Here is a 12,430-nt window from a genome sequence, read left to right on the forward strand (position 1 = left end):
AATGGGATTGGCAAGAAATCCAAACAATGATAAGCAATGAGCTTACCCAAAGCTGTTGTAATTTTTGGTGGTGTAAACAAAATGTATTTTGACAGCAGACAAGCTAAAGCTATCCATAGGCGAGACCTAAAAGCTATATGGAAGAGCTGAAAACAGGAGGCATTGAAATTAACCATTTAGATATGGAGCTAATTGCCGACTAGTACTTCTGGAGCTACTTTTGTCAGTTAAACAAACATGACATTGCTTTGTCCTTCATCTTTAATAAACCGGACATTAGCAAAGCCAATAGGTCTGGGTTTTATGTACTAGTGCACATTCAGATAGGCATACATATGTACATAAGGAGGTGATAGAGGGAGGGCAATACAAAAATAGTCTCTACTGCATTACAGTACCTGCACCTTATCAAAGTTGACCGGTTACTGCAAACACCAATACATAAGGTGAGAGACAGTGGTAAAAAAATAAATACTCCTGTGCTGAGCCAAGATGTAATTGACGAAGTGTCAAGCCAGCGGCTGAAAGAGGTTGGTTAATTATGGCCCATCAATGAAGTAGGTTGGAGCGAATGCCCTATGAATGTTGGAAACACTATGTCTGTTGTGTTAAAACCAAGACCTAAACATAATGCCATGTGGGTAAAATGCTAAATGTTGCACCTTTTTAGAGACTTCTCTGAATTCTCTGCAAATTCAAAAATGATGCACTTTTGTTGTGCACAAACTCGCTAACTCCTTGTGGACGACCTGCATCGTGAATTGAAAGGTACAGTACGACGTAGCAAGAGAAAAGCCTTCTTCAACTCTGGTGTACACCCTGGGGAAAACTCTTGACCAGGAAGGCAGCAGGGCTTCAATGTGTGCCACTGTTAGATAAAGAGCCGAGGCCGCTCAAGCTGATCCCTGAGCTGGGGTTTCGTGGGTTGACTTTGGGACAAAGATAATGCTCTGCAAACTCTGCTGAGCACGTAAGGCATTTCTCGTACTGACATACCTGCTTGCAAGAGACAACAGCAAGGCACCTGAAAATATACTTTCCCCAAATATTCAAGCACTGGAGTTAGAAAAATAAATGGTCCTGTCCGCAAATATTTGGACGCATTTGTGTCCCTCTGATTTTTAGGGGCAGCATAAAAATACGACTGCCCCGGGAAACAAAAACTGGAGGGCGTCAATGGTTACAACACTGATCTTCTACTAGGGTGCTGGCATCAGTTGCACCCTTGTCGGTATCACAGAGAATTTACAAACACGCTCGAGTGAACTTGCAACACACTCACTCACACACACACACCCACTCACTCACACACACTCTCTCTCCCCCTCCCTCCCTCTCTCCACGTGATCCCATAATTAAAGAAAGATGTCTCCAACTATTAGCTAATTATTTCGCGCAGAATGGGCTCTTCCACGGCGTGACTGGCTGCCGCTGTTATTGGGAGGTGCTTTAGAAGATCTAGTTGTGAATAGTACTTTAGTGACTGCTTCGGCAGGTTTCTCCAACCTCCATTGCCGCGTTCATGTGGTGGTATGTTAGAAGGTTCGCCTTCGGGTTAATAATCCACCCTAAAGTCAATACTTATCAGCCTCAGTCAGCCTCATTGTGTGCATGCTCCCAGCTTCAAGGTGAACCAGCAATTACTCTGTTTTTTTCCCTTCAGTTTGTCGTTTCAAAGGGCAGTCACTTCAGAAGTGGGGCTTTGGAAATTGCTGCATTGTTCTGCTAGGCTATATCCTTTGGTCACAAAAAAACACAGGCAGATAATGTTGCGCACGTTGATGCCAAATTAAGTCCTCTTTAAATTATCTGCTTAAATAGATATATATATATTTTTTTTGCTGGGTGGCAGCCTTCTATGTCTGTTTTATTTCTCACCTAGTGCTCAGCTCACGCCTTAGACTGCGAGGAGAGCCGTGTCTCGCTGTGCTGTTCCAGGTGTCCAGAGGTGCGCACCATCACTGGGTTGAGCATAAGGACACTGGTTCAAATCCTGCTAGAGACGACCCAACCATTCATCTTTCAGAAATATATATGAGTACTTCTCGTTGAACACCGTTCCTAAATGCGCCAGGAGACAGTTAGGTGTCTAGACTGCATACCTGGTCATTCACTCTTCCTGCTCTCACCTTTTTGTGAGATAATTCAGTGAGTTAATGTCCTGATGCAGAGATCTGTACGTTACCTGCAGGTCACAGGTTGAAATGAATTTCAACAGATTGGTTAATAAATATGATCCGTTCGGGTCGGTTGCACCGGGTGACCATGACTTTATCTGTGGCTAGAGGTTGTTTTGTGTGGAAGATCTGTTTAGGGCTGTGGTGACTAACTTGGCGCATGCCGTGTGAACCCCTCGAGAGACACCAAGCATGAATCTTTCCACTGTGTGACAGAGCAATACAAGGTAACTTGCCAGGGGCATGGAAAATATCCACATCTAGGGATGTGCAATAGAGCGATATCTTATAATTTATGAATGACCCTTTCTACAGCAAGAATAGTTTCTGCCTTTTATGTGCTGGGCACTATCTGCTTTGGAATCCTCCTACCAAAACATACACACCGAGATGATTTTGTGTAGTGAAACATTTGTTCGTGCAGTGTAGTCGTGGTTGGCTTTTCCTAGGATGTTGGCAGTCACAATGTTCTTGATCATGAGCATTTAAAAGGGATGAAACTAAGAGCTAGTAGTAGTCTATGTAGCATCAGGAAAGGAGGCTTGGGTCTGTTTTTTCAGCCATAGTTATTTTGGGCGTAAAACTGAAGCATTTGGAGTTTCATGACATGTGGAACTATCTTGCTTTGCAAGAAGACGTGTGCTTTAAACTGTAGATGGCAGTGTGGGTTACGCAGAGAATTCTGGTTCCGAATAGAGTAAATTGGGTGGTACAACAGATGCTCCTGGCCCAAATGCAAGTCGCATCACTGAATTACATGCACCCATTAAAGTCGAGAACAGAAGTCAGGAGCCACAGCAGCAAAGAAGCCAGTACTCAAAGACCCAAAAAAAAAGACTGATGTAAAACCGCCCTATACCTGCAGTAGGCATGAACAAAACAAGGTGTACAAAAAAAGCTATCCATCCTACTTATTTTTGCTTACATTTAGTACTTTGAATTCATAACTATGTCACGGTCCAAAATTCGTAAGCCCCATGTCTTACGGTTATAGGAAATCAGCAGACTGAGCATTGGCTGAGTTTGCCTCCGTTCATATTGGATTCATGCCCACTCATCTAATGTATGTGTTGATTGTTTGGCCAAGTATCTGAAAACAAGAGGTCTGTGATGGACGGTGGTAGCCAGACTTAAGAAGGCATGTTGTTCAGCACTACCTTCCAGTTTGAAATGCAAACATGCTTATATTTTGTCCATAAAAAAATACATATATCTAGGACTGCATGTTTGGAAGCATTGGCATGGAGCTGCTTTTCTTTTGGTGAAGCATCTGGTTGGTATTTACAGCACTGTTTTTTGTGAGGGGTTTTTGTCCCTACCATAGGAGTACCTTTTATTATTCCGCTAGATGTTGAGTTCCTAATCCCTACTAATGCCACACCCCGACTGTAGAAACGCTCTGAACACAACTAAGAGGGAGAGCGAAGAGAAATACATTATAAGAATGTCAGATCTTCAGTCTCAAATTGGGGCAGTCCCTTCCAAAGATGGCCAACCTTGGAGGGTCTACCTGGTATTTCATTTCCCCTGTATAATCAGTCCCCTGCTTGAAAGCAGTGTTTAATTTGAACCGGTAGTTTCCGGTGCTCAACATCAGCACTTATGACAGCCTGCCACATGGTGGCGCTGTTAGTGTAATTTAGAGATGAGCACAACAGTTGTTTATTAGTTCAATATACATTAAAAACAACTAATACATGCCGCCCAAACCGTTTTTTTTTTATAGCTTTGAGAACCTGGAATAGTCTAAATTGCCACATCTGTAGGAGTGTGATGCCTAATAGTTGTGGTGTTACTGGCAGTGGCTGGGGCAATGTGTGGTGTAAGTTGCAGTGGCCTCCTGGTGAGGGCCCAGACACTTATATTTTTACAAATTAAGCACTGTTTGAAACTTTACTTTTTAAGGCCTTTGTGCTAGTACAACAAAAATTACAATCTAATGCAAGGGAAATCCAGAATCTGCATTTCCTGTGTATATAGCTTCATGAAACGCACACCATCTGTAAATCTACTCAACATCCTCCGCATTTCTTTTCAAAAGGGGTCCATTCCACAACACAGGCCAGGTTTATGAAGACCAAGACATTCCCTAAAGCATATCATTTTTATCTCATAGGGTTTATAATTTATATCAGGGCTGCTCAGGGTGTTCTTGTTGGGAATAACTCCTTACTCAGACTTGACTTCTTGTAAATGTAGGCACTTCTTTTTTTTCTTTTTTTTTTCGTTGTTCCTCTCATGCCTTGGTGGGTAAAAGCTCCAATCTGCATAGTTGTTTAAGTACATACTGGTTCCAGACATAATAATGGAAAAGGGGTTAAACGCGTTCCTGTGAAAGTTTGACTTGCCGCACCCTGAGATTTTTCGATGCTGAGTACTGCCTTGCGGGTGGGTGCGGTCTTGGCAGTTAGAGAGGAGGCCTTATCTCTGGCAACCAGAAAGGGTAACATCCACTGCAAAATGTGCAGCTTCTTGCAAAGTGCTTGGCAAATGTATGAATGTAGTAATGCTGAGACACCCACCAGCTGGTTTCACAATGCCACAAAGAACCGAAAACATTCAGACTTGGCTGCATTGTTAAGAAATACGGTTTAACCTGCAAAAGGTTTTATGTCCATGAGCTAAAACTAAAATGACTGCTTCAAACCCTGCAGGTGCTAGTCACTGGTTAACAGTGCTCCTCCACTCAAGGATTTTTTGCTGTGTATTTGCAGGAAAGTAAAGAAGACAAGTCTCCCCATATCTGCCCGTTGTGTGAGAAGGTCTGCAACTCACAACACCAGCTCACCATGCACATTCGTCAGGTATGCTGCCTTGGTTTTGCTGTCCAAATTCTGTTTTGTACTGTAAAATGCAACAGATTTTTGAAGACCAGTTTAGTAGAATCAAAACCAATAGTTTTTTTGCTCAAAAGTATTATTTTCGGTGTCAGTGTGCCATAGTGGAATTTGTTTTCAATTTTGCGATCCAACGGTGGGTTGCAATTGAAGCGATAAATGCAGCTGATTTTCATATTTCAGTCAGACTGTACACAATCATACACCATAAAGTATCAGGGAGAAGCAGAGGACATCAGGTTGTGTTTATGAAGTTTGTTTTAGGAAAACAAGCCCTTTGCAAATAGACGTAGGACAAAATGTTACACATTAAATAAAAATTGTATTCAGATAATCAACTTGGCAGCTGTAATTTTGAGGATAAAGAGCACAGAGAATTTATTTTTGTGTATTTCCTGAGTAACAAAGAACTGAACATGTTGAGTCACAAAATATTTTTACCTTATCGGTCCAAATATAGCAACACTGTTTCTTTCCTTAGCATAACACGGACACTGGCGGGACAGACCACAGCTGCAGCATCTGCGGGAAATCCCTGAGCTCGGCTAGCTCCCTCGATCGCCATATGCTGGTGCATTCTGGGGAAAGGCCCTATAAGTGCAATGTTTGCGGCCAGTCCTTTACAACCAATGGAAACATGCACAGGTGAGTGATGGCTGAAGATGCGCCATGGGGTATGGCCTGAAAGGTTGAAAGAAGAGTTCTCAATACTTCATCATAGGCTTTTTTAAGCAATGCAAGTCATTGTCTTGGCCACTGAAATTACAACTTTCCCTTTCTTCATTTATATTACAATTTTTGACTATAATTTTATGTTTTTCTTTAATTTTCTATATCCATCTCAAACACGTCCACTGAGACCACATTAAAACAATAGGCTATTTCTTAAAGAGTAGTGAGAAAATTGGACACACTTGGCTCATGCTGGGAAGCGTGATGTACTCTTGGTGGGCATCAGCAGTAGACGGAGTACAAAGATGTCCACTATTTAAAATCGGTGTGGTACATACAGATGCGTTAAATGCTGGTTTTAAGTACCATGCAACTAAACTAACTGGACTTTGATATGGAGATAACTAATGTCACCAATTATTTGCCTCCCGCAACCCAAACAAGTGTATAATTCCCTCCCCTTTCTGGATCAGGGCATACTGCAACTCTTGAGAATTCAAGTATTTCCTCTTTGGCATACCGCCTGATCGTATACCGTCACAGAAGTGTTTTACCAAAACCAGTCACTGTGGGAGGCTACCATGCTAACCAAAGCGAATATTTGGTCTTGCTCCACAACGAAAATTACTGTTAGCAACCTGAAGAAATTAGGTAGTTTATTCAGAGACCATATAACTCCACGTTCAATATGTGCCTAGACCAAGTAACTAATTAATGGAGAGAAAAGTGAAGGGACACACTGCGCATGAAATCCTCAACGCTGTCAAGAGAACATGTGGGGTGTGTACTTTATCCAGAGGAATCAGAGGTGGCTGCCACCTGCCATGGAGCCCTGGCCCGAAAACCTAGACTGGAACATGGCTGCAGAGAGGTGGGTGTATGGGGCTCCGGGATGCCCAACTAGTTTGAGAAAATGTGGAGCCATTGGAAATTATTTAGAGGTCTTAACATGATAAAGGGAAGAAGGCCAGAATCTGATGGAACGGATTGAGGAAGGGGTAACCTTCGCTAGGGTTCTCCACTACGAATCGGCATGATAGGGGGCCTCAATGGACCTCTATGGACTAAATACCGGTTTCTGCAACAAATATCAACATTGAAGTAATAAGTTTGTGAAATGAAAGATTAGTGGTCTAATATATGTATAGCTGTTAAAAATAATAAAAAGTTACAAATAAAACTGAAAATACTGTGTGTGCTCTTATTGCCAAACTGTGCGGAAATAAGCAAACCGAGCAAAGCTTTCGGTTAACAGTAACTGAATATGTGAATGTGGTCCATCAGTCAGTGTTACGATCATCGAGTGGCTTATTGTTGTCAGTGTAAGCATAGATGTGCCATGGTAAGCTTTTGTGGCCACGCTTTGCTGAGGTTTTGATATATGGCAGGTCTGGCTACTATGTGAATCTGTGCAAGTTGTGCAGCACTTTCACACCATTTCATCAAGCGATAGACATTTAGTGTCATTGAAACGATGGAATGGCTAGGTCTAAGCATTCATCCTAAATTGCAGTACTTGTATTGAAAGTAGAGAAGTTACTGCCCGAGGAAGCGATTCAGTTTCCATACCTGAAACTATTGTGAATGAGCAGTGTCTTCCTTTAGCACACTCCTAGTACTTTAGTCCATGGACACTGCTCAGATGTTAGTACAACAGGTATCCAGAACCCGAGCATTTGAGGAGAAAATCCATAGGGAATCCCTGGCTATGTGCTGTGCCCGATCCGGCAAAACTGAGGAAATGCACTGAATGGTAATCTTCTCTGAAGCTCATCTGGTTGCCAGCATCATCCCTTGAGCAAAATCCTTTCGTGTTTTCTGTAAATCCAATATGGCAACAACATACAAGTGGAGCTTCCTGTGAGTAGGAGGCATGCATCTCGAGACTGAGACCCTCTGACACCGCGTCAGCCTCTGACACAAGTTTGAGCTCCCATCCAATAGTTTTCTCTGTTGTCTGCGAGTACCTTTACTTGAAACGTATGAAAAACATTCAAGTAAGAGACCAAATTCTCATGATCAGCCTAAGAGTAGAATTCAAGAGATTATCGTTCCAATAAATAAATATATGAAGACATGGTACATTCTTTAAATATGGAAAGCTATGGTACATTCTTCTTTGCTCTTCATACCTAATGGTACAACTACAAGTATCGGTGGTAGAATCTCATATGGGCAGTGTCATAGGTTCTCCATCATCTAGTAACCTGTCCTATTCTGTATCAAAAATTAAAAAAAATGAATCCACTTAGAGTAGGAGCAGTTTTGTGATTATTATAGCACTAGCCTGGAAGCGTTGGGCCTTGTATCCCAACCAGTTGTAGTCGTCGTTCCAGGCCATGGATAGGTTGTTCTGACTTCCATTGGAGCTGGTGGCGCTTCATCTTCGAAACATACGAAGCCTTCTACTGCTGGGCTTCAATACGCCATTTTTATCAACTAGCTTTTCACCATCTAGCGGTTTGTGCATCTGACTTGAAGGTCTTTATGTTGACTTTGAAAGGCTCAGTCTAAAAGTCAGAGGGGTTATTTTTAGGCACTGAATCCGGACTTGAAACTTCAACCCACTTAGTTGACCTTCTGTTTCTGTTGTGTCTACAATAGGTTATTTAGCTGAAAGGGACAATCGATTATTGTTGTTGATAATCTGGCTCATATGAATACCAGCATGGTTGAAAATACTTTTTGGTGCACAACAGTAATAGGGCTGCTGCAATCCATCCACCCCAATGGCAAAAAATAAACAATCTGAGATGGCGTCTATATTTTGGTGCTTAATAGGTTTCATGGATTGGTCATGAGTTACAAGTCACCTCGAAACCTATTCTTTTGAAGAAAAACTATATGACAGGAGTTGTGCAAGGCTTGTGAATAACACAAGCTGCAACTATTGGTACGGTTAATTAATATTTTCCTTATCTAGTTCAGTCAATACAAAACAACTTTTGTGGACTTGTCTAGGTGTCCCTTCATGTCTAGAGTGGGACCTGAATTGTCTTTGGGTTTTTTGACAGCACCCCATTTCGCACAATGGCTTCCTAGTGAAAAAGGCTCTTTACCATGGAAGTCAGGGATTTTTATGGAAATTGCCTCTATAAAGAGAAACAGTGCTCATGGGCATGTTTCTTATGTCTTGACCGATTTTTATCAAGAGAACCCTGAGTGCGTGTTTGGCTCCCTAAAAGTTTGTTTCTATTAAAGAGATTGGAAGGACAGCCATATTACTTTATGTTCTGCTGTAGAAGAGTGAAGAGTGTTCAGTCACACTAATTTATTTATAGCCTTACTACAACCATTCCCATCCCCACATCCTTTCCAGACAATTTTACTTGGTAATTGGTTTCACAATTTTAAAAGGAAGTGAGTTAGTCATCCAAAAGTAACTGTAGTACTTTTATTTCACTGGCTCTCTTTTGTTCTTTTTATTCTTCACCAACACCCACAGTGCTGTGGCCAACTTAGCTCTAAAGACCACTTCATGAACTGTTTTGCGTTACTGGTTTGGTACATTGTACAACCATTCATAATGCTCTTAGCAGCATCTTCATGGGACCTTTGATTAGCAGAGCTCCGGTGCCCTTGCAATCAGTATGCTGTGGTACCTTATGGGAGGTGTGATCTTTCAGGAAAGGAAGTGCATCTGCAGCAGTGACTGGGGATGAGTTTAGGCTGCATGTGAAAGATGCAGAATTGAGATACTCATCATGTCTCTTACCCTCCACCACTCTCTACAGTTGTATGCGCGGTGCTCTAAAGTGACCATAAGTACATATGTTGCTGCGAGGAAAACCCTGAAATAAGTAAAGGTTGAGCTGTTAACATGAAGCTTTGGTTGTGTGTCGTCGTCTTGGTCCCCTTTAATGCCAGGCAAACCATCATTCACCCAGTGACTGAAGAGACGCCATTGGTACGCCAGACGTCCTTTCATGGCTGCTTGCTTAGTGGCACTGAGCGCTGCAGGGCCGGGCGTTGCAAGTCCAGGAATGTCTGCTGCGCGAGCAGGTCGCCTCCGACAAAGGTATCCCGCGCGCTAAAAACCCGCGCATTCCTGGCGCCATGGCGCAGCACATTCTGAGGCGAGCGCCTCGCTGTTTTTGTTGATCACAGTTTTTCCCCATATTTATCTCCCACGGGGAGATGGGTTAAGAACATTTTAATGAGTTCGAACTTGAAATAGCTGAAGGGGCCTCTGGAAGTACCAGGCGGGCTTTTCAGCTGTGTGAGATGAGTTGCGAATGGAAAGCACTCGCTCCCTCCCGCCTTTCCACATGTCGGTGCCTGCGCCGGGCAGGAAACGGGGGTGGAGACAGCGAGGGAAATGTCTGCAGGATGCAGCGCAGCATCACTGACACAGCTCCCCTGCCCAGCCTGCAAGATGTTCACAAATGTTTCCATTTAGTGCTCGTCTCCTGGCTGTGCTGGAACAATGGGGCTGCGTCAGGCCTGTCCCAGTGCAAAACCCGAGAGCAGCTGAAGACAAACACGCAGGGAGGCCTCCTTGTCTCAAGAAAAAATGGCAATTCTTGGCAGGACGGTGTCATTTTCCCGCTGCATTGCTGGTTCTTTGCATTGTGTTGGATGCTTGTTTCCTCTGAAATACATTTCCCAGCGAACAAAAAAAAAATACCCAGGCGCAACCTGCTCGACCTGTTTCAGTGAGCTTGCTTAAACTGGCAAACCGCGTGACCCTGTTTCGTCAGTGTATTTTTCTAAATCTGTTTAAACGAAAATAAGGACTTTTTTTCTGGCGAACTTGGCGTATCGTTAATTTCGCTTCATCAAAACAGTTTGTAAAATGCTATCTTCATTTAGAGGAAGGCTAGTTGTTCCTCGTTCGTCTTTTCCGCAAGTAGCACAGGAGCATCAGGCGGCGGTCGGCACGGTTTGTGGTGTTCCAGCTGCACTCAGGGTCACTGTGACAATGGGCAGGGATGAGCGCTCACGTTAACGTGCTCACTTGTATAGGTCTTTGAGAGAAGGAACATTTAGAGTCGAAGCCTCTTTTGGAAGCAGTTTTTAACTTCTGAATCTTGGGAATTGTTTGCTATAGCCAGAGGCGGTGGCACTGACTTATGAAGGCACTAGGCAGCTGCCTTGGGCGCCACCAGCAAGAGTACCAGAGGAACATCCAATCTGGGCCCAATAGCAGGGGAAGGAAAGCAGCCTGTTTTGTTGCTTACCTTACCGCGCCAGTATGTCATTGGCCATAGTGCAAGGGAAGAAATAGGCCCCTGACGCTGTTTGAACTGTAGGACTCTGCAATAGCAATAATCGGGGTTCAGTAGGCCCCTCTGTACCCCGGTGCCACTGCACCGGCTGCACAAATGGAAGCTACTCCCCTGCACCCCACATCATTTCCCTAAATGACGCTTGGCTTCAAACCTGCAGTCCCTGTAGCTGATCCTTTAAGTGAACTTGGAAGACAGACTCGTCTGATAGGAACAATTCATTTAAAGATGCTCACATTTCATGCCTCCTAGAGAGAAGTGTTCTCTCTCGACTCTGTACTAGTGTACGATCACAGCCTCTGGTTACGAATCAGTGTGACTGAATGCCATTCGACTGCAACAAGGTCTTTCCTTTTTGTGGGATGACGTATTCCCTTTGTTTCCTAAAATTTTAACAAAATCAGTTTCTCAAAATTAAGGTCGCGAGTCAATCCTTTGTTTCCCGAAAAATGCATAGAGTGGTATGTCAGTGCCACTTAATAAGTCCTCCTTAGTTCATTCTAGGACTTTTAATCCTGTCAGCGCTGAAAGTGCATGTTGAGGTGGGTTATTGTGTCACCATAGCTTGTGCATGGCTTGAACTGACGGCCAAATCTACACTGTAAAACTAACTGCAATACACAACTGCTGGTTCAAGTACATGTACAGTTGCACCCACCTCTGACCATTTTGAGGAGCTGCAGTTTCTCTCACAAGAGGATTGCAAGCTTTGGTCTGCACCTCATTCGGCCCTCGGGGGGTGTGTGGGTGGGGGATCCTGTTGCATGTCTTCGATGCCCCAACACTTACCAGGAAAATAGATTTCAGGCCTGACCTAGCTGATTACAAATTTCATCTTTCGGAAGTTGATAAAATAAATGCCATGGAGCACCTCAGAAACTTTTCACTGGTTCAAAAAGCCATTTTTTATCTGTGTGCACCATTTTTGCTCCTTGTGTAATACAGAATGGAGCGAGTGGTAAAACTTGGGGGAAACAGTTAACACGGTTTTTGCAGTTTCAATAACAAGTGAATAAGAATTATTTCTCACACTGTTCAAATGTAAAACATGGATTTGTGTTTAGGGTGAAATCGGGTGGTTTTGTGCATGTGTTTTCACCTAATTTGCAAAAATATCACAAACTCATTTTGCTTCATTAAAACAAATGGTTCATTCTTTTTTTTGTTAAAATCACACTCATTTCAAATGATTTATAAGCTTTACTTTTGTTATGTTTGGTATCAAATATTTTTCTTTTTTTCATTTCCGTCATGGCACAGAAATTTTTGTGATAGTTAATGGAGCAAAATCAGGTTTTTGTGTTGTTTTCAAGAACACCGAGTTAGAAAAGCTGTGGTAGCAGTCTTATATCAACAAGGGTTATTTTCTGTTGATAATGGGTGCTGTCTGGCCTAGCATTTTTTTTTATAAAGGATCATTGCTTTCCTCGCTGTTTTCCATGAAGAATGCAAAAAAGTGAGGGATGGAATGCTTGAAATAATCTTATCCACTGGTAATTACTAAGGGCCGTAACCG

General features: G+C 42.9%; 1 protein-coding gene across 7 annotated transcripts in view; it reads left to right on the forward strand.

The window, feature by feature from the left end:
* Positions 1-12,430, forward strand: part of RREB1 (ras responsive element binding protein 1) — a 244,206-nt gene that overhangs the window by 178,349 nt on the left and 53,427 nt on the right. For all 7 annotated transcript variants that reach the window (XM_085607218.1, XM_085607222.1, XM_085607219.1 and 4 more), the window contains 2 exons: positions 4,892-4,981; positions 5,496-5,659. In XM_085607218.1, the coding sequence (XP_085463344.1) occupies positions 4,892-4,981; positions 5,496-5,659 (254 nt within the window). The remainder of the gene's footprint in view (positions 1-4,891; positions 4,982-5,495; positions 5,660-12,430) is intronic.

This window comes from Triturus cristatus, chromosome 5_2, assembly GCF_964204655.1.
Source record: "Triturus cristatus chromosome 5_2, aTriCri1.1, whole genome shotgun sequence".
Lineage (NCBI taxonomy): Eukaryota > Metazoa > Chordata > Amphibia > Caudata > Salamandridae > Triturus > Triturus cristatus.